The 27,485-nt window shown below is 42.7% G+C and overlaps 1 protein-coding gene across 1 annotated transcript; it reads left to right on the top strand.

Moving 5' to 3' along the window:
• Positions 1 to 24: 24 nt before the first annotated feature.
• On the top strand, positions 25 to 26,882 carry mmp15b (matrix metallopeptidase 15b). The gene is made up of 10 exons (XM_062389804.1): positions 25 to 674; positions 8,336 to 8,484; positions 8,750 to 8,872; positions 9,029 to 9,336; positions 13,298 to 13,459; positions 13,986 to 14,182; positions 18,119 to 18,257; positions 20,964 to 21,114; positions 22,361 to 22,479; positions 23,386 to 26,882. The coding sequence occupies exons 1-10, from the start codon at positions 558 to 560 to the stop codon at positions 23,898 to 23,900; spliced, it is 1,980 nt and encodes a 659-aa protein (XP_062245788.1). The 5' UTR covers positions 25 to 557; the 3' UTR covers positions 23,901 to 26,882.
• Positions 26,883 to 27,485: the final 603 nt, after the last annotated feature.

Raw genomic sequence — 27,485 nt, 5'->3', positions numbered from 1 at the left:
CTGCTCCGGTGCAGACTACATAAGGGAAACGCCGACAGCACCGAGATCAACCGACTGAACACCGGCTCCTGAGGTCTTTCCCCGGGGAACAGGCAGGAACTGGATAGAAAGGGCGCAGACATCATTTTCCACAAGCAATCTGAAACAAGCGGTGACAGAACGTGTTGCTGGTGAAGTTTCAGCTTCATCGCTTGTTCTGAACAGCTGAAACTTTCCTCCCATCTCTGGATGTGGACATGTCAGCGGCGGTCGGGGTTTTGTGCTGCGGAGCCGAGCTGCTGCTCGTCCCGGCTCCTCAGTGAACTGCTGCACGTCCCTCAGTGGACTCGGTCTGAGTCCGCTCATCCCATCAGAGCCGAGTGAAGACGCTCCACCGACCTCCATGGAGGGGTCACCGCGCCTCTGACTCGAACCCAGGAATGGAGCGCTCCTCCGGGACACAGGTGCACTGCTGAAGACCGCGGCAGCTCTCCCGTTAGCGAACACTTCAAAGCAGTACTTGTACCTTTAAAGCGTGTAGCACTGCCATTAAAAGTCGGTGAAGACATCATTACACCATGTCCCCCCCCGCGCGGGCCCGCTGCCCCTGGTTGCTCTGGAGATGGACCCTGCTCGCGCTGTGGCTGTGCGCCCTCGGGGCGCTTGCAGCGGAGGAGGGCGCCTTCAACGCGGAGGTAAAAACTTGGATTCACTGTTTTAGCACTAAACTCTTTGAAAAAGGCAAAAAACTACGTACAATGTACAAAAAACATCGACTATTCTTCTGATAACATTCAATATTTACACATACAATCAGCTCCGCTCCCAGTATAAACGACACAAACCCATTATGGACTGCACCATAACTCTGGCTCAACTCTTTTAACTGTGCCTTATTCATTCTGTCTGTAAACTACAAGGGTTCATGTTCAATCCATTCAATACACGTTACACCCTGAACATATTATTTATTTATGTACTTATTTTTACATTGTCTATGTTAGTCACATTTTTCTATATTTTGTACATTTCCTTACACTTAAGTATTATTACATTCACACTTAAGTATTGCCTGTTACTTATTATTACCAACTGATGCCTTATTTTGACCCTTGCTGCTGTAATATTGCAATATCCCCCTCTGGGACTAATAAAGGATTATCTTATTTGATCTGCACATATTTGTAAGTTATAGTTAGTTAAATAACTGAATGGTCGAATGGTGTGCTCACTTCCAGTAACTGATATAAAGGAATGATGTTGACCTGTGTAATATCTTATTAACCTGCGAATCAGAACTGAGGCAGGACCCTCTGCACTGCAATCAATTCACTTGTAACCTATATGTATACATTACAACATACATTATCTCAAGGTGCTTAGTAATTTTGAGACTTTACAATACCACAGTTCCCACAACAAGCAAGAACTTGACCTTGGATTAAAGTTAAATTTAACAGGTTTAGACCTCCAGCAGAACCAGACACAATGTGAGCGTCCAAATGACTCGAGTGGTTGGGGGGAGAGAAGAGAGAGTACAGGGGCTGCTGTGTAACAGTCATATTTAAACTCTGTTAGATTTGTTGTCACAATGAAAATAATGAGATGTAGGGAGGTTATGAATGATAGCAGCACCAGTTATTAAGTTGGTGTATGATACTTATATGTTTACATCATCATTTGTATTATAACCTTTGTTACTATAATTATATTTCCCTTAACGTACTCTTAATTCACATGTGGTTAATTTGGTTATTAAAGCTGACTTGCAGGTTATATGTCTACATATATAACATCATATCCACAGAAACGACCTTTGTGTTTGTTTATAAACATTACAAGGGTTCCAGAAATGTTCCTGTCAGGAGCCAATTCCTGGCAATTCATGTGTCTTTCCCCTCAAATGAATGTGCAAACATAAAGAGAAGTCAAGCATTATAGTCGTGGTCATCACCACTTGTACTGAGTGTTACTTTACAAGCCATTGTCTTGTTAATTTAACTTGCTCCGTTAGTCATCGCGATACCCAGCACAATCAGCATGATATATGAAAACTCAAGATACTTGAGTGGGTTTTTCCTCGTTGCCAGTTAATTTTTCATATCGCTCGAATCGCCTCATCCTCTGACCTCTTAACCTTTAAGGACACAATTTGTGAATAGTTATTCCTTTTTGTGCACCTCGAAACTCATAACTTGAAACATCACATCTCAGATTCTTGTTCCATCAGTCCATCAATGTGTTGATAGACTATTGACTCTAAGAGAAAGGGGCTTAGCTTGTGTGTGTTCCTATTAGAAGATGATTAGTGGTGGAGCTCTTGTTTCTGTGTAGGAGAGAAAAGCAGAAAGACACACAAAGAGGCCAGGCGGTCATTAGAGGTGAGCTTGCATCACCAAACCCAGTGACCAGGGGTCTGGTTGTCTCTCAGGTTGCAACACACACTGATGGGGTATTAACATAGCTGTGGTATGTGCAGGCGTATGTGTGCTAATGTGTCTTACTGAGACAAGAGATGTTGGTTTTACATAATGTGCGGACTGATGAGAAATTCCTCATTATGTGTTGCTAAATGTGTGTGTGAGTTTGTGTGTCAGCTCAAGCTATAACAACTGCATTATCTGTGGTGTCTTTTTAACATTCGGACTCCTCCATACAAGAAGAATTCTAGAAATGATCTGGGAACTAAAGACAGGCTGGACAGCTGAGTGAGAGACTTCATAGGTTCCTGGACAGTATGTCCCTGTCCTAAGATGTTGTTGAAATAAACTAAACAGCCATGAAAATCGAGGAAGCCATAAATATTCATATCATTGTGTCATATTGTACTTGATGGCTATTTGTTTAATAGCAAACATTTTATTAACATATTACACAAGTATAGGTGGTCCAACTACTGTTGTTTGATTGGAAATGATTGAAACCATGTAAGGGTGTTTAGACACTTTCATTACTCTGAATATTGATATTGTTAGAAATATTGTGATGGGCCATATCCTGGACAGCTGCAGCCAGAGGCTGTGATGTGAAAGAAAACCCATCTCCATGTATTTTTGACAGTTTAATCGATATCCGATACATCAGAGCCTTCCCTTAGTAAAAGGGTGCATATGCCAGCTAACTTGAGTCTTGTAAGTCCTGCAGCAGTCCTCATCACTTTTTTCCAATTATAATCTACACTCATCTGATTCATGGTCCCTCAAGAATAGAGTTAACTTGAGTCTGTGGTAGAGACAGACAACTTTAAAGGTTCAGTGTGTGATTTTACATTTATGGTTGTCTTCAGGTAACATAAAAACAGGAAACGCCCTCTCTAGAGTCACTGTTTGGTTTGTCCGTGGAAGAGAACCTGCTCCAGACGTATAAAAGCCTCAGTAAAATTCTTAGTATCAGGAGATTACACTCTAATGAAAACATAAGTTTGAATAACGCATTCTCTTTCTGTTAATGTTTCCCCCTGAATCCTACACACTGGACCTTTAGTTGTTGTGTTATCTTGGAGTAAATTAGAACAAGCTCCTGTCAACAAGTTCAGGTCATTTGAATGTGTGAGTGTTTTTTTATTAACAGTTACGCCCAAAAATCAGCAGTGGTCCACAAAATAGGGAAAATAATGGAGGCTTTTATGTGTTAGAATACAGTTAAACTGCAAGTGATTGTTGTGGACTAAAATAGAAACTCATGCAGTTGGTTTGATGATGGGCCCGCTTGTCTCCATGATCTGCCCACTAGTCTTTATGTCAAGGGAGACTAAACTTTTATGAAGTCGCTGATGGCCATACATCTAGCGGATGCATGTTTCTCTTGAGTCCGGTAAGGTAATTTGCTCTCACCCACAACAGCCATAAAAGTGGTGATAGAAACTTCTATGTGTGGACAGAGGGTTGTCTTGAATTTCAGTGGTGATAAGGTGGTATATAAAGCACATACTATACAGTCTTCTATCAAAGATAAAGGACAGGTGCGGGGACTGAATGTGTCTTGAACAATGTAAACAACACGTTTGGTAACTTCTGGCTATCGTCTTTGCCTCGGCTGTGTATGCCTCTCCGACTGAAGACTGACTAAAGACAGTCAGGCAGGTCAGTTAGTGACAGACAGGTAGGCCAGCCAATCATGTCATTGGATTATTACAGTCCTGCGAGGACCACATCACATCACATCGAGACATGAAGAGGATTTAAAAAAATAGAACGAGGGTTAGGGTTTCAGAAACAAATGACCAAACCTTCCTTTAATTTACATCAAACCAATTCTCATTCTTGAAATTAAAAATTCCATGTGATGAGGCGATGGTCTGAGAAACTCAACTTCGCTCTGTCTGAACTAAATGGATGAGGTGGGAGGTCAAAAGGAATGAGGGGAAAAGAGATGGATTATTAAATGTGTGAGTGTGACCAGACTCAGAGAAATCTTAATTTGAAAAAAGGAGGAAATGTCACAGCATGTCGCCGCCAAGAGGAATCTGTGATTGAGTTATTTCTAAAAAGGGAGAGAGAAAGTTAACAGGGATTGTAGTGGTCACTCTCAGCTGTGCAGCATGTGATGGCTGAATGTGACAGCTGTTCTGTAACTGGGACACACACACACGCGCACACACACACACACACACACACACACACACACGCTTCTGCACAGGCATGCTGGGCCTGGGACTCCAAGGCAGCGAAATACAATGGAGCCTCTTGTCTGAAAAGAGATTGCCCTGACAGAAAACTTGTGAATAGGAGAGGAGGAGGATGAGAGAGCACAGAGAGAAACATGGTCATGATAACACAGGCAGTATAGAAGGAGTGAAAAAGAGTGCAACTGCAACCTGCAGCTCCAGCAAAGTAATATCAGCGAGGGGAGGAGTAATCAGTGGCTCATTGCAGCACATAACTCAACACGCTCTTCAGTCCATGTCCTCTTTGTATCCATGTAATGTGCAACGTGGTGTCTCTTCACAGTCCTCCTGCTCTCCCCCCCTGCTCCCCTGTGATTGGCTATCACCGTGTCCACAAAGACTCACATTGCTACAGGGAAGGGATGGGAAAGGGTACGGCCATGAGATGGGAACTATTTCTGAGTGCCCTAGGGTCATTGTGCAATTGTGAACATGGTTTCTGTTTGACTCTCTATGGTGATATGTGCTTCAAGAAATATTCAAATCTAATTCCCTTCATCCTCTCTGTCCATCTCGATTTCTCTCCCACTTCTCCATTTACATCCTCCTTGTAGGACTTTGGGGGGTAAGAGATGGCAGCAGACCAAGCCTCAGAATAAAAGCTCTGTTAGTATCTTGGCTGACATTGTGTTGGACACACAAACACACACACACACACACATACACACACAAACACACACATACACATACAGTCCTGGCAGGTTTTACAACCCCTTGTATATTGCTCGGTCTAGGTTTTGGCAGGTAAGCCCAAGGACTCTTTGAAAGCTAATTTAATAGACAAGGTATACGCTGCAAGCAGACACACGCACATGCACATATACTCACTCACACATACATACACACACAAGCAAAAAATGTATTCCATGTTGTGTCTAAGACTTGTTCTATATTCAGCTCAGCTGATCAGGTGAAGCTAACGTCCAGATTCTGTTTCTTTACAGCAGGATTGGTCGGTGATCTATGATGATCAGAGCAAATCAAGACAATACGTGCCTTGTTCTTTTTTTTTTTTATTATATCAATAATAATAATAATTAGTTTTTTAACTCATAGTTGTATCACCCATATACAGACACATGCAGACACTCTCTGACCAACACAACTCTAGTCATTTCCAGACATGAACTCTTGAGTATGTCCGCACCATTGAGTCAAGACTTTCTTCAGGTTTGACTTTCACACATGAACTAAGCATCTGGAGAATCTCCGCTCAGACACGTTCACAACAACGAATCCTGCAGAGGATCTGCGTTCTCACATGGGGTCATTCGGTCATTCGTGTCATATCCAGAGTTTTTACAAGGAACCTGGCAGGAAAAAACTCTGGAGAAAGTTTGAAGCTTCTCTAACAGACATTTTGCGTTCAAAAAATCAGGCCCTCCAGATAATTTCAGGAGATTATCCTGTGTTCAGTGCATATCTGAATGCAATTTCTAACTGCTTTGGATTTTTTTATACTCCAAATTTAATTTAAATTTGAATGAGTTAGGACGAGTTTCCCGTACTCAAGTAAACCAGCAAACACCGTTGAGCTGCAGCTGATCAGATCTGCCAGCCTTAGTCATTTCAGTAGGAAAAATAAGAACCCTACTCTGATCTGTCTCTCTTTGAAATCAAGGAGCCATTGTTTGAAAAATTCCAAAAATAGTGAATTAATAAATCTGGCTCAATAATTGGTTCAGCCTGTTACATGTACTGCAATTGTTTTAGATTTAGATTGTGTGTAACATGGAACGTACATGTTGAAATTATTTGACTAGAGAAGAGTGTTCTGTGATCCCTGCCACCTGTTTCCCCTTGAGTCAGAGTGTGTGTGTGTGTGTGTGTGTGTGTAAGAGAAAGAGATATTTTTTTTTTACATTTTTTACATGTCATTTAGCTGACGCTTTTATCCAAAGCGACTTACATTTTTTTGAACACTCATCATTTTATGAGGGGCCATCTAGGGGTTCAGTATCTTGCCAAGGACACTTAGGCATGCAGATGGGATAGAGTGGGATTTGAACCGGCAACCTTCTTGTTGCAGAGCACCCGCTCTATCCCCTAGGCCACGCTCTCCCCTTACTTAGATAGTGTTTCAGGAAGTGCGTGTTTGTTTTTTAAGTGTATGTCTGTGTGTCAGCGTGTTTGAAGCTTCCTTATCTAAAGTCAGAGGTGGGTCCAGGTCGTGTCCAGTTCAGCCCTCCCTGTGCCTCGTCCTGCTCCCACGCACATACACACCTTGTATCTGTAAATCTGTTTGGAGAATTATCATAAAGATGACTCAGGTTTTGAATGTTTCAGCTCCTCAGGCCAAGTGCTCTAAAGCCTGAGGGCTCAAACTCTTTGTGTTTTCATCTTTAGCCTCCTGACGACCTGTGAATAGACTCTAAAGACGTGAGGTCTCAGTTGCAGAGTAAAGAGAATGCTGCCTCACTGCACTGTACCTTTAAATTTACCAGTACCTGTGTTTTCACAATGGGAGAACTGTAAAATATTATCTATATGGTTATGTATTTTAGCTGTAGAAGGAAGTGACAAGTCCAGACCGTCAGATGATTAAGTTGCCTGACATTTTAAATGATTTTATATTCTGTCCATTTCTTTTGTTCAAAAAAAGCTGACATCTGTGCAGGATTTTCAGCGTTTTTTCTTATGCTGTCAAAAAAAGCTGAAACACTTTTTTGAGCAAAAAAAAAAAAAAGAGAAGAAGTGCAACATCAACAAAGGACCAACGTTAGATGGGTGACTGTAGCGATCTACTTTCTTAACCGTCAGAACTCATCTTAGCATTTGAAGCCAATTGATTGATCATTTCCTGGTAGCTAATCACAGCAGTCCTGTAATGACTGGTCTAATGCTGGAGGCACATACACGTAGAATGGAGCACAGGTCACAAGTTTGGCCCTTTTCAGTACATCCAGTCATATTGTAGTTGTGTAGAAGGAGCAGGACGGTCAGGCAGAGGGTGTATAAAGTTAATCAAGGAATTTATGGGCGACCCTGTGTTATTTGTTTTAATTGGATTGTGGATATGTGTAACCCACATTTAGTGAGAAAAAAAACCTTTGTCTAGTTGCAAACATGTGAGTATTTTAAATTGTATAATATTCATGTGCCAAATGTGTGTGTACAAGAGAAAGACTGAAAGAAGTGAGTATGTTTTTATGGCTTTAAAGGAGTGGGTAAGTAAATACACAGCTTTATCAACTTGTATTTTACCGAGTAAAAGAATGGGCGTCGACTTGAGACGACATCTGCACACACAGATGTTCACAAATCAACATACATGAGCACACATACACACTCATATAGACACACACCCTGTTTTTACATTCCCTGCACCAGCAAATGGGAGTGTGTGTCCATGTGTAGGCGTATTTAGTATCTCAGAGTACCCGATATGCTTGCATGAGTGTGAGTGAATGTGTGCGTATGATATAAGGTTTCTGCAAAACAGGTGGGATAGACTTTGCGTCATCTTTGATTGGTTCAAGTATCACGTTTTCTCCCTTATGTCTGCCATTACCCCGCCCCCCCCCTCCGGCTCGCCCAGTCACATACTCTCAAAATACAGGAAATACATTTGCCTTTTGATTTTATGTTTACTTTGCGTCGGTGGCCAACTTCAGGAATACAGTCCCAATGATCACATATGAGTAGATGGCACTTCCTCATTTGTACATTTTCTTTATTGTTGTCTTCCAGTCATGGCTGAGGATGTATGGTTACCTGCCCCAGGCCAGCAGACAGATGTCGACCATGCGATCAGCTCAGATCCTGTCCAACTCCATCAGCGATATGCAGCGGTTCTATGGCCTGGAGGTCACCGGACAGATGGACCCTCAAACCATCAGGTTAGCTGGACTTAGCTTCAGTAACAGTCGTTGAGCATGGCCTATGTTCTCTCTTTTTACCTGAGAGGAGCAGTACTCTGGCTGCACGAGGCAGCTCACAGGTACACTTTCAATTAAACAACAGAAATGTACAGAGACACCAAGGGGAGAAAGTAGGGGGTTGTGCTGTCGTACTTCCCTTCATCTCCTCTCTTGGGGGCCTCTTGCTTTTCAACACTCTGTGGCATACCTCTTGCTGTTCCTGATCTTCTTTCAACTCCTTCAGTGCCATGAAGAGACCCCGCTGTGGTGTGCCTGACAAGTTTGGAGGCCAGATCAAAACCAATGTGAGGCGGAAGCGCTACGCCCTCACAGGACATAAATGGAACAAGAACCACCTCACATACAGGTAACAAAACAAGTCCTCAAATTTCTGAAAGAAAATCTAATCAGACACTTGAACAGTATGAGCATCGAGTCTTATCCTTGTTGTAGGTTGCTACTGTAGGAATCTACAAAGGGATTTATTTGACCCCTCTCCCTCTTCCTTTCTTTCATCCCAAAGCATCCAGAACTACACTCCCAAGATCGGAGAGTATAATTCATACGAAGCCATCCGGCGGGCCTTTAAAGTTTGGCAGAGGGTCACTCCATTGACCTTCGACGAAATCCCTTACCAGGAGATCAAATATGGACGACGCAAGGAGCCCGACATCATGATCTTCTTTGCTTCAGGTTTTCATGGAGACAGCTCTCCTTTTGATGGAGAGGGAGGATTCCTAGCCCACGCCTACTTCCCTGGTCCTGGAATGGGCGGGGACACGCACTTTGATTCCGATGAGCCGTGGACCATAGGAAACCAGAACGTACAAGGTAAATGTTGACTGTCAGAATAATTTGAAATGCCTTTTGGATTTCAGAGACAGTAGTTTTTATCTTTGACTACAACCAAACGCTACAGAAAAGCAGAGATAACAACAAGAAAGAAAATGTCCATCTTATGAAATAGAAATGTGAACCTCTTTGTTTGATCAGCCTATATAAAAGGTAAATCGGCCATTGCCCTCGCTTGTTTCTTAAGGATTCATCTAAGTCAGGGGATTTCGCTGTTGCATCAGAGTTACTTTCAGGGTGAGATGGAGGATATGGGGGTTATTAGTTCATTGATCATGTGTAGGTGTTATGTTGTGGAGGCTGTAATGGACCTAGAACCTGTGATTGCAAACAGCTGATCCCATGACTATGAATTGTTCAGCAGGCTAAATCCTCTCTTATTTGTCACACTCAACTGTACCTCCTCATAGGTCTGATTTAAACCCAGTGATGTTGCTAGGAAACACACTTATCAATAAATTCCATGCATCATTGTCTGTACGATCTGTGTCAGGCGCACACACATACACACACACACACACACACACACAAACACACACAAACAGACCCAAGATATGTTTTCTTCTGTGAGGACTACAGTTATCAAAAATCCTAAATCTAACTTCATCCCACTTTTCTTGAGATGAACCCTAAAACCAATTACAACTTTTAACACCAATTTCCAGCTCTAATCTAAGAGTTGAGGATTAAGAAAATATCCAAATTTGAAAGAAAGTGCGAGAAGTCCCCAGAGTTCCTGTTCTTGCGGTGCACCCATTAACCCTGCTGACCAGAAAGGGATTTTTTGCAACAATGGGCTTTCCTTCCCTGTTATCTACATACATACACCAGACACAGACAGCTAAAGCTTGTGTGTGTGGGTGTGTGTGTGTGTGTGTGTGCGTGTGTGTGTGTGTGGGATGTCCTGCAGGACAGATCACAGAGACCCTGGAATCCCGCAGTAAGTGGGAGGGTGTTCCACTCGGGGAGATCTGCAGACTGCTCTACTTAAACAGCTTAAAAGCAAAGTACAACCAAATTACAGTCCTGTCTAACTTTAGTTAGACACACGTCTACCTTCTTGAACTTTTCACAGATGCAGTCTTCATTTAACTGTGGCATTTTTACAACGTCCAGTTACATTATGGTTGAGATTTAGCCCCTACACTTAAATTGTTGGCCTCTGTACTTGCAAAACACACGCAGTTATCCAGTATCTGGCTGTTGGAAATATACCATTAAGGCAAGACAGCAGCAATCAAGTTAATACAGGTAATTGTTTAAGTTTATACATCAAATAATAAAGCCAAATATCCTAAAGATTTGCTTATTTCACTATTAATTAAATAACATCCAAAAGTATTACATTTTCAATTTACTCTTGGGCCCCTAGAAAACGATCTTCATAAAGTCTAAATGAGAAATCAGTGAATACGAAAAAGTTGGGTTATTTTCAATGACATAATTCATATTAGTTTGGTGGTGCAAGAATATTATATTATAGTATCATTCCTCCAGAATTGCCCCTCTTCAAATTCTAATGCAAACACAATCTCACTTGAGGGAGGAGAAGAAGTGAGATTTGATGAGCATCTGCTGCACTGAAGTCAGTGTCCTGAAGCATGAAACAGAATCAGCCCTGACCTCTGACCTCCTTTGGGATAGGGACAAACAAAAACAGATTTAAACTCAGAGATCAATAGTCACACATAAAAAATTAATACGATAGCGAAAATCAATTCCATTGGAGTCCTTTGCGGCTGTACTGTTTCCCTCGCCTTTCTCTGACCTCGGTTTCATTTGTTGGCGAATAACATTTCTATTGGACTTGAGATTTTCGGTGTATACCTAGTGACGCACAGTGTGATTAATCAGCGTGGTCTGATAAAAAATAGTTCCTCCAGAGCAACCCACTGATACGCTCTCTCAAACACACCTTACACAATGACACCCTGTAGCAATAAAACGTCAGAAGCCTTGTGGTTCTTTGAGGTCAGATGAGACAAACATGAGTAAGTCACTGGCAAAAGGCAGAGCCAACGTGGACAGAGCATTCTGGTTGTCAGGGTGCAGCTTTGTACTGTGGGCCATCTCACTTGTTGGTGAAAAAGCTGTGAGACACGGTGAATAAGTGAAATAAGACTTGAATGACCAAATGTGCGTGTAGGGAGAATTAGACGTGTACGCTGAACTTTGCTGAGATGTTTGAAGTTTTTTTAGCCTTTCTCTTTTTGGACTAAATGGTTGTCACGGTGACCTCACAAAGACTTCTTTATCTGCTTTCAGTGCTCGCTCTCTGTTTCTTTATTCATCCCCTGTCCTGCCCTCTGCTGTTTTCTATCCTGTAAGCTGTAGCCTAGCATGCCATGAGGACATTCATGTGACTCAGAAATTATAGATGGTTGGGGAGATGAACTCTGTGTGTGTTGTGTGTGTGTGTGTGTGTGTGTGTGTGTGTGTGTGTGTGTGTGTGTGTGTGTGTGTGTGTGTGTGTGTGTGTGGTAAAGGAGAAATTAGGAGACCATCTTCCCCATTCCCTTCAATGCATGTTAGTGACATCACCAAGTCACCAGCAGCGTGATGTCACTGTCCCAGATCTGACCAATAATCAGGGGCCTTTGGGGTTGATGAAATGACTTGCAAGTTCAAAGTTCACAGAAAGCAGGGCAGGGCAACAAAGAGGTATTGACTGAGGGGGGAAGTACCCAACTGTGCGCTGGCTTCAATATATGAACTTGTTGGTCAATTCTCAACCAGGTTTTCTTTGGTTTTACTTTTCAGAAAAAAATCCATGACAAGTCTTTTGTGTAGAGAGGAAGTTGATGCAATGGTCATTATGGCTCAGCTGTGTTGTGGCCTTGTCAGTGTGTACTTGTTGCAGTGTAGCAGTGGACAGCAGTATCCTCTGACAGCTACAAAATGCCAGGAATGTATGCTGATTCATATCAGCCGTCATCAGCATGCCTTTTGTAATTCATGTGTCGGATCAGTGGAGATTTGTAGTGACATCACAAGTGAGAGAGATTCTGATATAACAACTCCATGGATATAAACAGCGGGCAGGACAGTGGTGCCTCAGAGTAAGATTAAGGGTGCTGGTTTGAGTCCCAGCTTGCCTGGGGTCTTTCTATGTTGAGTGGAGTTTGCATTTTCTTTGTTCCAGGTAAAATGGAGCCTCTAAACTGATAAAAGATGTGAATGTGAGCTTGAATGGTTGATTGTCTCTATATGTCGGCTGGGATTGTCGGAGCTTCCCTTGCAACCCCTCAGAGGATGAGCGGTGTATATAATGGATGATGGATATCCATGGATCACCTTATTAGAAACACTTGCACACCTCTGTATAGTCATGTCATTATCCAAACAGTCAATCTCTTGTCAGCACTGCCATGTGTAACATCATGTCAGATGCAGCAGGTAATGTTCCATCAAGCATCAGAATGGGGAATAAATGTAATGTCTGGGACCTTCTTTAATCTCAACATCAGTTTTGTATGAGTTGGGATCAGCCTCCTCCTCTTTCCTCTTTTTATAACAGCAAAATATTGTTTCACATCTTATATCATCATCACACGTGTAAGTGCAGGCAGGGACGAGCCAGGCAAGAAGAAAAGAAGTGATGCTTTCAACTACAATTGTTAATGCAGTACCTGAATTGGTGAAGCACTAAATCAGACTAATGATCATCATGCACTCACACAAATGCGGCCACGTGAAATATTAACTTATACACTCTGCAAAAACTGTTACATATTAATTTTGGACACACAGTCTGGAGCCATGCCCTCAGTATCAGTTTGAGGGACTTTCTTCCATATGTAGCCCGTACCATATGGGTTGCTATGTGTGTTTTTCTTGAGACACTAATGTTTGAATGCAGATGGACATACGTGTATTTTGTCTTTCTCAATGAAGTTCCCCTCCCCCTAACTCATCTCTTTGCTTCGTAATGTTCACACAGGTAATGACCTCTTCCTGGTCGCAGTCCACGAGCTGGGTCATGCCCTGGGTTTGGAGCACTCCAACAACCCACTGGCCATCATGGCTCCCTTCTACCAATGGATGGAGACTGAGAACTTCCAGCTGCCTGAAGACGACAAGAGGGGCATACAGCAGATCTACGGTAGGGTGGACCGTGCACGTTGGATGCTTTCCTATTAACTGGTGTATTAGTGACTTTCTCGAACTTTGAGGAGTAGTGTTACTGCATTTTTCCAACAACAAAGTGATCACTCTCTCAAAGAAGTTTTTCTTCTTTCTTATTTCAAACCCTTTTTTACATCTTAAAGTTATCAGTTAATATTTCATACATTTTTAAGGAAGTATAAAATCTTGTTAAATTTCTTTGTTTCCAGAAAACCAGCAGAGACTCATGCAGATTTAAAATGTAACATGAATTAGTGAATATTAGAAGCAGATTTGTATAGAGACAGATTTTACAGGTTTTTCCATATTTCTACACCAGATGCTGAATTAGTTTGTTTTTGACAGACATATTGTGTATGAGGGTGGTATCAGTGATTGTAACTTACCCTCAGCAAGAACGCAAAATAGCTTTGATTCTAACCCCACCTTCTCTTAATACCTGTTTTATTTGATTGTAATTGCATCAAACAGGTTTAACCCACGTCGTCCGTTTTCCCCATCAGGTCACTCCGACATTGGGCCCACCCAGGCCCTGCCCACAGTGACGCCACGCCGCCCAGAACCTCGGCCACCTCAAACACCACCTCGACATCCTGACCGTCCCAGAACCACTGAAAGACCAGATCACTATGGACCCAATATCTGTGAGGGGAACTTTGACACAGTCGCCATGCTCCGAGGAGAGATGTTTGTTTTCAAGGTAAAGGCTTTAAGGTTTGAGATACAAGGGCGATTTGTAACTGCTTGCTGGGTCTTCAGTAATGAGCACAATAAGTCCAAAAAAAAACATTTTGTGTACCATTATAATGGTTTATTATAGGACCTTACTTGTCTTTCAGTCGGCCTCCAGCAGAGGAGCTGCTCTGACAAGTTAACAGCGTCAATAAATTAGGTGTACTTTCCTGGAGAATCGGTTTAAGACAAATGGCGTGTGCAGCGCCAGCAAGCGGCCTGTTTTCAATCAGGTCCTTGTGGATTGTAAAGCCACAGGGTTGGTGTTTTAATGACACTGAACACTGTTAAAAGGGTGGGGTGTTCTCAGGTGTTTTCCTTAAAGAGCCTCTGGATCCACACAAAACATTCACAGGGGCCGAAGCAGCAGCGAGCTATTAGTAAAGGTCCGAGAGATATTTCTTAGAAAGCTCTTATTTTGCTGTAGGCTTTTTATTATTCGTTTTAATTGGCATTTTTTGACCGGACAGTCAGCGGTTGAGAGGCAGACAGGAAATATAGGGAGGAGAAGGGGCATCACAAGCAACAATGATATCCGTCCTGAATCACACCATGGACATTGCTGTTGTTTGGCATGTGCTGTAAACATTCGCTTACCGGAGAACTAAAATACTGGATTATTAATCAAGGTTCCTTGATATCATTCAACCCAGAACTGTGGCCATCTGGCATTTGTTTTCACCAAACATGGAAGTAGTGTTTCCTGGTCAATGTCAGTTGAAGGAACGAAGCAGCAAACAGGACTCAATTTTAACCACTTCAGTGACAACCTGTACATTGAGCCGCTCTATAAAGATAAGTAAAGATGTGTTTCAGTGGGAGAGGTCAAAGGAGGCGTTGACTTTTGGCAGCGCTGAACACGGAGGAGGTTTGTAGATGTACAGAGGGAGCTGGACAGTGAACAGTGAACAGCCTCAGAATCACTTCCAAAAACCTCACGTTTATTTTTTTGTCTCATATGCATCAGTTATACCACAGCTCACAGAACTCTGAGGGCAGCAAAACAAAATATATGTTTATTACATTTTTTAACATTCTGTGAGCAAATAATATAACTTAAAAAAAATAATGAATACAAATAAAAGCAATTCAATTCAATTTTAAGCACCAGATCATACCATCCAAATGTATAGAGAAACCCAATAGTTCCCATAATGAGCAATCAGTTTGGCGACTGTGAAGAAAAAAAACTCCAGCAGAACCAGACTCGGTGCGTGCGGCCATCTCTCTTGTCCGGTTGGGGTGAGCAGAGAATAATGGGGAGCAGCCGTGATCTTATTTTACATGGCACATGGTGTGAAGCTGTGAGCAGCAGGACGCTGTGACAGGAGTTGTTCACCTCTCTCTGTGAAGTTGGAGTTTTGCAGCCTGTCTCCTGCAGCTCTTCATCAAACAGCTCATTGCTGCCGCGCCTGACTCCTCCATTTCTCCCTGCAGTATTTCAAACTCATCTGCTGTCAGAAAATGCTGAGTGTGACCATTGTGTTCTTTCTTAGATGCCTTTTTGATGAACGATAGCAGTAAGTGCTAAGCTCAATGACAAACACATTGAATTTTCTGTTATAGTTCAGTTAAATGATTTTAATGTCAAGCTGCAGAATTGGAAGATGTGTGGTTTGCATGTATATCAATATTGCAATACATTCTTCTGTGGACCATAGGCTCAAAAACCTTATCTGGCGATAATCAATCTTAACAGACTTGTATTTAAATGAAAATGTTCAGGATTGCCAATTTAAAGCAAATAGCACTGTTTCAAAGCTCTCCTCTCAGAGCGCCCTGTCCCTCCACACACACACACACACACACACACACACACACACACACACACAGACAGAGATCAGTCTATGAATATCTCTTATCTCAGACCCTTAGTGTGCCTGACACTGACCAGTAGCTGTAAGACTTGGCATCCATCTGCCTGGATGTGTGCTACGCATGGTCACACAGTTATATCTGTGCCCTTAGATTTCATTTCAGCCAGTGATGTCTATGTACTTGGGTTTTATCCACAGTCACGGCGCTCGTCTGGACAACATTAATCAGCGTACAAAACTCACATTTTCCCTGACCACCACTGGTTTCTAAACTAATACATATGACTCCAATCTGATTGAGTGCAGACGAAAAGCAAATAATATTCGTTTAGGTCATCAGATACATTTTGTGAATACAAATCAATGCAATACAATTATCATGTGCAGTGTAAAAAATAGTAATCAACCTGCCACACCATGCCTCAGCCCTCCCACCAAGTTCCCAGATAATGACAAATCATTAAGTGTTGTGTAATCACATTATACTATAGTGTAACTATAGTGAATATGAACTAGATTCTTCTTTCCTAGTAACAGTTACAGGGATGCAAATTATTTCAGGCTGCATTTTCTTCCTAGCGTTTTAATTACTTTCTTAGTACTTGGTTTGGGTGCAGTTTCCAACAGGCTGCTTTTAGTCGTTGCACCAGTGTGGGAGTGATGCCTCCTTTGTGAAGACATTTTAGTTACTAATGGTAGACATTATTCTTCTCTGTTATTCCTCTGCACAGGCAAAATCACTCACTTTGAGCTCTAAGAGTGGGCGTAATTTGTGAGACATCAGTACCACTCTCTCTTTCCCACAGAGTCCTGTCCATTAAAACTAACAAGTGGTTGTCATTCTGGAGAGAAATGGCTCCTTTCTTTTATTCACGTCTACTATTTATTCTGCACCCAGGGCTGGACACAGAGACAGTCAGCAGAGCAACACTGAGCTGCTCCCAGTATTGAACCTCCCACACTGAGGTCTGGTCTCTTCTGCGGAGGACTAATATGGTCAATCCAGTCTTAATCTGGTCAACGCAAGGAGCTGTCAGACCACACAAATCAAAGAGCACGCTCCCCGCTCAGTTGGACCCTGTTCTGTTTCTCTACGCTCTCGTTAAACACATTTTCATTCTGTTCCATTCTGTCCCGCGTCGCGCCGTCCTGTCTGCCAGGGTGTTCTTACGTGAAGGACAAAACTAGGTGTGCTTGCCAGAAAGAAGCAGCACCGAGCATTTTACCGTTACATTATCCAGGACACGCAGAGCTACTGACTCACCACTTATGAATGGGACTGGTGTAAATCTGTCTGCTGGCTTGTATGCGCAGCATTTACAGTAGATATGACTGTTCATAAGTTTCTTTGTGTGTTCATGGGTCAAATTTGATGCTGCGATGCACACATGACAGTTCTTTATCAACGTTAGTCTGTGATCAGCAGAGAGAGTGGGAGGTGAGGATGTGATAGAGCCACCAGAGCGGAGCCTTGACTATTATTAGCCTGCTACTGTTCAGCTATTGTTGGTTTATTGTACGTTTTGGTCCAGTTATACTTCAGAGCTCATAGTGACCAGCAAGCAGTTCATGAAAGTGACTTACAACCTTTTTTTCCTAAAGCTACATGTAGACCTTTAGCTATCCATTCCTGTTTAGTCCAGCCAGCTATTTTATGAACTCCAAGGGGGTCATGTTTTAACCCTGAAAACACCGGTGTTATTATTGACCATAAATGAGGTTTTACTTGAAATTTCAATAAATACAAATATAAATAAGGTCTAAAGATTCCAAATTACAAAAGTTCGGATCAGGACATGTTTTGAATATTAATAGCTGTTTACAGACTGTGTGGGCTGAAATGGACAAGTGACATAATTTTCCTTTACCTTAACTAACTAAAATATGCAACAATAGGGATAGTGTGATTGATTTAATAGTTCCATTATATATGTCAGAAGCCACAATATTTGGGCTTTCTGTGGGGGGATAATGCCCCTGAACCCCCCATAGTTGACCTCAAGCTGGCTTCTCCATATTATTTTTGAAAGTTGTCTGCTTTTAATGAGATGTGTTTCAAACCAACTTTTTCAATTCGGTCTTCTTAGGGCCTCTGGTTCTGGCGGGTGCGTCGGAACAGGGTACTGGATAATTACCCCATGCCCATCAGTCACTTCTGGCGGGGTCTGCCTGGAGATATCGATGCGGCCTATGAAAGACATGACGGCAGGTTCGTCTTCTTTAAAGGTAAGCAGCAAATACTCACAAACACTGATGGATGCATGCGCCTAAGCTCCGAAACAGAATATGATGACGCACTTGCTCATGCTGACAGCATCCTAAAGTCATAAACAAAATTGCATTGCACTTGTAATTTTGTACCTCGCAGCTCAATGGAAAAGGTCAAATGATGATTGATCGTTTGTCATTTATCAAACCATCTCCTGGTGACTGTTTCTGTAAAGCAGGCCTGCTCCAACTAACCTTTTGAGAGCATGACAGTCTTCCAGAAGCAACTGCCTTTTAGAACATACCGGATTTTTCAACTGCTGCCTTACACAGTGTGCAGGAAAGCAACGGTGACAAACAGCACTAGTGTGTAACAGGCAATCATTGTTCAGACTCAGCAGAGGGTGTGGTATCACTGCATCCAGGTTTTATCACAAGTCAGTCGGTCTTACATCTGTATCAGCGTGTCAGAGCTTTAGGGTAAAATTGTTCTTTTACTTTCATCTTTATAGAAAAATGTCAATCGGAGCATATGGAAGAAAAATCTCCCCTATACATAAGTATACTCTTCCTCTATATAAACCAACCTACCATCTGGTTTCTTCTTAACAACCTTAACACAGTTATATTGCACAATGGTCATTTTAAACCGCCATATCTTAATGCTATCACACTTTAAAGGTAAAACTGATTTTGGAGCTTTAGTCATCTTCTGCAGATAATGTTGGAGATATACTGTAAGAGTGCCCACGCTTCCTCAAGAAAGCAGCACTACATAATATGTTCTACATGCAGAGTATAAATCTCCTTTAGCCCAGCTCATTATTCACACTGAGTCACTGAGAGCGGCTCATCTTTTACAAAGGTGAATGATGTTGGTGAATGAAAAGTAGAGCTCTCAGGTCTTCAGTGCAGCTTGAAACGGGGGAGCCACAGGCTCTGGGGCAGCTGTTGTTGGTGAGGAGCATGATGTCATCGGCAAGTCCCTCAGTGTGACACTTGGCTGCGAGCCATTCAAAAAAAAAGAATAAGAGGAGGAAGGGAAAAGGAGGGAAAGAGAGTGGAAAGGCTGTGAGAGCCCTGGGGGAGCAATAGAAAGGGCGACCAGCTAAAGCAGCTGGATATCTGTTCCCAAGACCTATGGACCAGTCGGTTCAGCAACAGTCAGAATGAGAAGTCCTTTCTTCATCTGTGTTCCTGTGCAAAGCTCTGCACATTAAGCTGATTTGTTCGCTGTGTGATTGGTCGTTGACAAGTATCTACTAATACAATTCACATCCATCAGCCGTGACGGCAGGAAACAACTAAACCCACAACCATCACAGAATTTACCCCCCACTCCCGGCTGTGGTGAGCTTGATGTTTCCTCTTGGAGTAACCAGCATTATGCTCCATTGTAAGCATGTTGGGTAATCCCAAATGTTATTGAGTGTTCAATAATGATGCTTGAAGTTTGTATTTACCTGTCAATCCCAGAGCAGCCCTTTTCAATGAGATCTGCATTTGAATTTAGTGGATTCTTACTTGACCCGGGCTCCAACCCTCCACCAAGTTAATTGCAAATCAGTTCAATATTTTTTGTATAATCCCAAACAAACAAACAAACTAACAGACACAAGTGTATGATGTCATATCCTTAATATACAAGGAAACTGAGGATCACTGGCACTGTTGTCATGTGTGAAATCACATGAACTTTCCTGAGTTGGGGAAGTCAACAAAAACACTGTTCTAGTAGTTTACTGTAAATTGAGAGATCCATGTCCTTCTGTTCTTGTTGATCGCTATATTCAATGTAGTGGTGTTTATTGAGAAAGAATAGGAATGACTATGTATTTATTAGGTGCAAAAGCGAAGCTGTAGTCCAAACCGGGATAAGAGAATTTTACAAATCCTCAGTACCGGAACAAAGATTTATTAATCCAGCTGTTGTATTACCCAGAGGCTATCCAGTTTTTTTAATCCTAAACAAATCACACTGTTTATCCCTTTTGAAAAACCGCAGTTTCATAGCAGGAAGGGGTGACATCTTGAGGTCACTGTAGCTCTTGTTCAGTGGTGAAAAGTCATGGAATATGTCATGGGATTTTACATCAGGGCCATGCACCACAGGAACCCTGGGATGCATTGCGTCAACCCTCTTATTCTCTATGCTGAGTGTTGAGCTTTCATTTTAAATGAGGAGCAAGGGGCTGGAGGTGGGTGGGTGAATGGATGGATGGATGGTTGGCTGGGTGGGTGGGGGAAAAGAAGGACCGGAGCCAAAGAGGAAAGATGTAATGGTGCCAGGAGGAATGGAGTACCCCTGCCTGACATAATAAAAACAATAAAACCTTCCCTTCAGCGAGAAATCTGCTACATGAGACAAGCCGCTCCGAACGGATAATTACAAGCCAAACCCAAACTCCTTAGTCAATGATGTCGTACTCGCGTTTGCTGAGTCTTTTTGATTGCCTGCCAACAAATCATTATTACATTCATATAAAAGTGTGTGTAAATGCTGGTTTGGTTTCCCATGTTGTTCTCTTTTTATTCCTCATTTAACTTCAATTACTCAACATATTGTGTGCCAGCAACTAAAATGTGCACACTCTCAGGATTGGCCTGTTTACATCTGTTTGCATGTGTGGACCCATGTGAATCCAAACATACATGGCAGGATCCATAAGAGTCCACTAATGGTCCTCTCCTCTCCCCTTGTCTCCCTGTGTCTCCTCTCCTCAGGAAACAGATTCTGGCTTTTCAGGGAGGCTAACCTGGAACACGGCTATCCAATGGAGCTGACTGATTATGGTCATGATATTCCCTACGACCGAATAGACACAGCCATCTGGTGGGAGCCGTCCGGCTTCACTTACTTCTTTCAAGGAGACTGGTAATTTAGCCTACAACCTGTCAGCATTACGGAAACTCACCTGCTACTGTTTTTATTAGTTTATGATCTAACTTATTTTAGACTTAATAGTAACAACAGTCATAGTAATAACATCTAGCTTTTGTCTGCAATGGGAATGAATACAATCCATCCCACGTTAAATTACTCTGCATTGGACACAGGTTTTAATCAGCTCGAGCTCTGATCCAATGGAAATGTGACAACCAGGTAAACGTGCTAATTGGGCAGGAGCGTCGCTGGAGTTGGTGCATTTGTGACGTCAAACATGACCCACTGGGGAAAGAGTTGGTTTGGCAAACTCTTCCACTGGCAAGGAGAAAGGAGTCATTACCTTTTTAGGGGTTTACCCATGTCAAAAAAACCTGTGTGTACAGGCTCAGTTAGGTTTATAAGAGTATCAAAAGTTTGATCACTTTTTATAGTTCAGCCAGCACAGTTGAGCATGATCTCGACACAACAACATTGTTCCATGAAACAACATTAAAATATATTGCGTGGACTCACGTACAGTTACCCATGCTAGCTGTGTGTCACTCATTTCACCACTATGAGTCCAGACTTGTTCATTTCAGCAATGATACTAAAAAAGCCACGAAAGTTATGGAGACATTCATGATCTCCAGATAATGAAGCTCACTCTCAGTGGTTCTCATCCGTAAGCGACTTTTTTACGCAAAGACAAATGCATCTCAATCTACTCTGGTAAAAAACTTTGTTGTTTCTGATTTATGTTTCAAAGCACATCCCTCTGCATTTCTACTAATGAACTGGATAGCTTGTATTTTATTGTAGTTCTATCAAATGGACTCAGAAAATAACTCTCTCCCAAATATGGAATGAAATTATTTCAAGATCACACAACTTATTTATAAGTTTAATTATAGCTTTTCCCTATGAGGATTAAGCTGTAAATGAGGAATAGCAGCAGCTGTATATGTGCAGCTCTTAGTTAACAAAGTTAGAAAGTTCTATGAACAATACAAACATTTGGAAGATACTGTGGACCAGAACAAACATCAGTGTATGAAAGGGGAACATATTTATGAAAAACACTCATAGGAAAGTAAGTAATTACACCAGGGGCTTCTGGTGCATTTATACCCGGCTCAATTTGAATGTCCTGTATAAACTGTGATGTTATATATACAACATGCAGGCCCCCACCGTGCTCTTGTTTAGACAGCTGATAAACAATGACGGCCATTTTCTCCACTGCTGTCTGCAGGTACTGGCGTTTCAATGAGCAGTCGCGCTCAGCTGACAGAGGCTACCCGAAACCAATCAGCGTCTGGGGATCGTCAGTGCCCTCTGCTCCCAAGGGGGCTTTCCTCAGCGATGACGGAGGTGAGCTGAGACAAGAGTGGTTTGTGTGTGTGTGTGTGTGTGAGTGTGTGTGTGTGCGCGCGTGTGTGTCAGCAAAAAGGACAAGGAGGGGCTAAAGCAGACAGAGACACGCCTGAAACAAAGAACTAAGGTGTGGCCATGCGATTATTATGAGGGAGGGGATGGTGAGTGCGTGACTTTGTGTCTTCTGGGAAGTGAAGCGTATGTCTTGTGCTTTTCAGTGCCTTGGTTAGAGCAGGCAGTTGCTTAGGCTACATCCATACTACTACATTTTCCTTTGAAAACACATTCACTCTAAAATTACGGAGTTTTAAAGCCACTAAAACAAAGTAGTGGGGCTGTGGTTTAGTCTGGACAAACAGAAACTGAGATGTTTGGAAACGATGACGTAGACACTCACATCCACTTCCTGATTTGGTCTTGGTCTTGTTGGTCACGACTTAGCCTTTGTTGAGGAATTCTATCACATGACACTCTTCCGGAAGATTACAACCAGCATTAGCCCATGTGGATAAACAATTACAAGTGTTGCTGACCCTGTTGTCTTTGCTAACAGTTGCTGTGCAGATACAACCCCTTACATACGTAGAAGTCAAGCTATTATTCCTATTTACACCGCACCGCATGCACAATGTACGTGAATGTTCTTGTGATGTGCACGTTCTGGCATGTTAGTATGGAGGGATGCAAACTAATGTGAAAACTGTAGTAAGGATGTAGCCTTAGTTAAGCAAGAGATCTGGAAATGGGCTAACAGCTAGCCTTTCATGTAACCAGTGTGGAGTCTACATGGTAAACAAAGCTAACCAGCTGCCAGATCCAGCTTAAGACTCAACAGACAGATACAGAGTCTTTGTTTAAATGTATACACTGACTGGAATCTTCTGTTCTCCTCGCCTCCTCCAGCCTACACTTTCTTCTACAAGGGTTCCAAGTACTGGAAGTTTGACAACCACCGCATGAAGAGCGAACCAGGCTACCCCAAGTCCATACTAAGAGACTTCATGGGCTGCAGTGTAGACCTGGACCCGGAGAGAGACACGGACACAGACTTAGGGCGTAAAGTCCCAGATGTGAATCGTCCGCCGTTCAACCCAGACGCAGGACGTGAAGGTGACAAGGGCAAAGATCGGGACGGAACGGATCAAGGTGGTACAGACAAAGACACGGGCAAAGGATCAGACAGTGACAAAGACGAGGACTACCGCGAGGGTCGGGAGGAGGGCACCAACGAGGTTGACGTGGTGCTGAAGGTGGACGACAGCGAGGAGCGGACCATGAACATCCTGATGGTCACCATCCCACTGGTCCTGGTGCTGTGCATCCTGGGACTGGTCTACGCCATCATCAACACGCTGCAGAGCAAAGGGGCGCCGCGGCTTCTGGTGCACTGTAAGCGCTCACTGCAGGACTGGGTGTGACCCTTGACATTAGGGGGACACTGAACTTTGAACTTGAATCGGACCTTAGACACCCGCCTCGTCTAATCCAAACCCCTCCATATCTGTGCTCAGTGGCTCCTGAAACTCTTAATACTTGTGGTAGTAGATCCATACACTCACAAATAGAATCAAGCATAAATTACATATACACACTCACACACACACATCATCCTAACCTCCTCTTGTCTCCCATGGTGCTCTACAATGCGTTGACTGTAGTCTATTTATATGAGAGAAGTTTGCACATTTTTTTTGGGGGGTTCTTTTTGTCTGGATTCATTTTGTGTGACTTTTTGTTATTATTATTTTTATTTCTAAACCAGGAAGGCCGCTCTGTTCTCTCTTCCTCCCCCTTTCCCCAATCTCAGTGGGGGCTTTTTCCTCTCTGATAACTTGACGTCTGTGTATTCTATCAGTCTTGCCACAAAAGAAAGACACATGTAAAAGGCTCGAACAGACGGGTCACTGAACGTCCGCATGAGGTTTAGCTGTGTTCCTTCCTCCTTTCATCATCTTCTCCACCCTGCTTCATCTCCTCGCTTGTTTCTGCCGTAGAGCACAGTCTTCCGGATGTGAGAGCTGAGATAGAATGCAGCAGGGTTTGGTAACAGCAGACATTTCACTTTTGACGTGGTTGATGGTCTGAAGGCTGAATCTGGAGTTCTGCTTGTTGTTCATACAGACACTGCCTTGGTTTTAAGGGATAATTCCAGTCAATTCACATCTTAATTTTGCAGTTTTATCCGTTGATTGTCAAAGTTGCTAGAGTTCTTGTTGTGATGGGATCACTCACGTCTGCTGACATACTCAGGTACAAACTTGTAGAGTTCATGAGAGCATCTTGCACTGTTGTGTTGTACTGAGCCGTAACATGTTGAAGACTCATTTTTCATGATGTTTAAATGCAGCCTCATAAACTCTGGAGCGAATCAAACAAACACCAAGTGATCTTCATGTACTGATCAAGTCCCAATAACTTGTGATGTGTGTTAGAGTTTATTAGTTAAATTTAATCAACTACTGGCTCTTGAGAGCTGTGGGTGGGAGGCGGTGAAAGAAGCAGGTGCAGGTGCAGCGTTAGTGACACTTTCCTCAGCAATTCACCTTCTCACCGCCCTTGCCAAAGTGCAGACATAGGCAAGTGCCTAGTTTGCCTAAATGGACGCACCGGCTTTGCTCACATCGGCTCCTCCAGGCAGAGAAAGTCAGCCGGAATTCCGGAGAGTCTCACTCGGACATTTGCGTTCACACACACAGCCCCTCCAGAGAAACTCCTAAGTGTCTCCAGAGTTCAGTACACGTGTGAAAGCAGCTTTATGTCTCCAGGTCCATATTTTTGCCATGATCACACCTAGTTAAATCCTGAGATCTGTGACTTGGGCACGCAGCATTATTTCCAGAAGGAATTCAAACACTTGGCTTTAATGAGGACAGTTATGAAAACTATCACCCAAACATAAATTAGTTCACTAACTACTCATTAAATAATTCCCTAAATATTCACTATCTACAGTCATCTTTATAAGCCCTATTTGATAAAAAAGACACGAACGCCAAATCTACAAAAATAAATCCTAGACACTTTAATTATCTTTTGAAGTCAGACTACTTATGCCTTGTTTTCCTTCTTTATCTTGTCCCGACACAGCTGGACAATAAGTCTACCTCTTGTCCTCTCCTTGCTTGGAAACCATAAAAGACCTCTTTGGCTGAAAAGGTAAACAGACGTTTGAGGGTAAGATCCTCCTTTAGCTTTCATTTATGTGGCTAATTCTCATAGAGCCTCTTCTCTGTCAACAGTGAGACTCCAGAGGAGACAGACTAATGGTTAATTTAAAGTCAGCTCACTATGAAATAACACAGGAGAGGCCGCATTTATTGCATCTCTGTGCGTGTGACAAAACAAGAGACAAAGCAAAGCCACAGCTTTTAATTTCAGAGCAGGATGTTTCACCACAAAACAACCCAGCAGTCACAGGGTGCAGCTAATGTACCGAGGACTTAATAACGGCCTTTTTACTGCTCGTGCTTTTTAAAAAGGAAGAAACCTCCCTGACAACCTGTGGTCTTTTGGTTATAAAGATAGCGAAGCTGTGAGCACTAGGGTGGGCTCGGGCCATGCAGGATCATGTGATCACAGACTAATCCTCTTCATTAAAAAACAGCAGGTGTGTGCAAATGCTGTTCACCCCCGTGACCCCTAAACTAAACCTTGAACTTCCAGAATGAAAACACTACCCACTCCTGTTTCATCTCCCACGAACAGAGATAGGATGAAGGGGAGTGTGTGCGCAGGACAAATTGTATCAAGTTCTTTAACATTTAGCTACTTAAATACACGTTTGCCAATTATTTCAAATACATGCTATAAAGTGTTGTCTTTATTCTTTACTGGTGTTGGCAGCATTTGGTTTCCATTAGTTTATATAAGATATGAAAGTCACAAATCTGCCTATAGATTTTCATGCTGTGACAAAATTAATGAAAACCAATTGCTGCCATGAAAACATTTAAAAAAAGACATGCTTTGCAAAATGATTGGCGTAACTGGTCACCAGAGGTTTTTAAAACAGCAGGGCCAATACCTGCCAAACCAGTGGTGTTGTCCTGTAAAAGCTTGTCCTTGATACATCAGTGGCAAAGTATGATAATTTTCTGAGCTCATTATTGATACATTTTCAAGAAATTATTTTGAAAGGAATGTTTCAAGTTTTTAAATGATAAGACCATCCTTGTTTTGTTTTTTTTTTACAATTTTTTTTCCGGAATCCAGGCTGAAGTGAGTGAGAGCGGGTGGAAGACTTCTTGAGAGAGTGACTTCAAATAGGAATGGGAAGAAGGCTTATCTGAGGCAGCATTAGGTAGGCTGCCACCCTGACCAGAGGGGGCTAAGCTCCCCCGGCTCAGGTTACACAGATGTGGACGGGGAGGACGAGGAGAGGCCAAATTTCCTGCAGCCGAGACAAGGGAAGGGGGGATGGGGGATGGGGGAGGGAGGCTGACCTCCCCTCCCTGAGGTGGCAAAGTTTGATTTCAGGAACAAGAAGGGGGGGGGGGGGTCAGAGAAAGAGAGAGGACTCTGATGTCTCTATCCCACTGGCAACCGCCCATGTGACCCAAATTCTCTCTGCTGGCTCAACAACAGTGCTGGTCAGAGAGGAAACTTCAGCTTACAGTAGGAGACAGACCTTTTTGAGGAATGTGCGCTGTAAGTGCTCTGCTTGTAGTTGTCAGTTTGCACCGTTAGATTTTTTGACTTTTTAAAACAAACCGGCCCTTGCGTACTTAGAGCTGCCTTTGTGGTAGTGAAGCGGTTTTCAGATATAACCTCTGGAGGAACCCCGGAGAATTGGGTCCAGAGTTTTCCTTTCAAACTTGAACAACACACCGGGGGATACTGCGCCCAGACACGTTCGCGATAGCAACAAACCCTCTGGAGGATTTAGGTGAGGGGTGGTGCAGGGGCAGGACATAACGCATTCATTCTGCTGCAGGGAGTGTTTTTGTTTGCAGCACGTCATCACGTGTGTCGACTCTTGTCACCTAAAGCTCTGTTGTCTTCTA

This window comes from Platichthys flesus, chromosome 1, assembly GCF_949316205.1.
Source record: "Platichthys flesus chromosome 1, fPlaFle2.1, whole genome shotgun sequence".
Lineage (NCBI taxonomy): Eukaryota > Metazoa > Chordata > Actinopteri > Pleuronectiformes > Pleuronectidae > Platichthys > Platichthys flesus.
Note: the sequence above shows the minus strand (reverse complement) of the source record. Positions and strands in the feature narration are given on the sequence as shown.

Bases quoted from the DNA above. Each gene is read 5' to 3' on its own strand.
- mmp15b (XM_062389804.1), top strand. From the start codon at position 558: ATGTCCCCCCCCGCGCGGGCCCGCTGCCCCTGGTTGCTCTGGAGATGG. The intron at 675-8,335 runs GTAAAAACTTGG...GTTGTCTTCCAG, and splicing joins AGGGCGCCTTCAACGCGGAG to TCATGGCTGAGGATGTATGG. The intron at 18,258-20,963 runs GTAAGCAGCAAA...TCCTCTCCTCAG, and splicing joins CAGGTTCGTCTTCTTTAAAG to GAAACAGATTCTGGCTTTTC.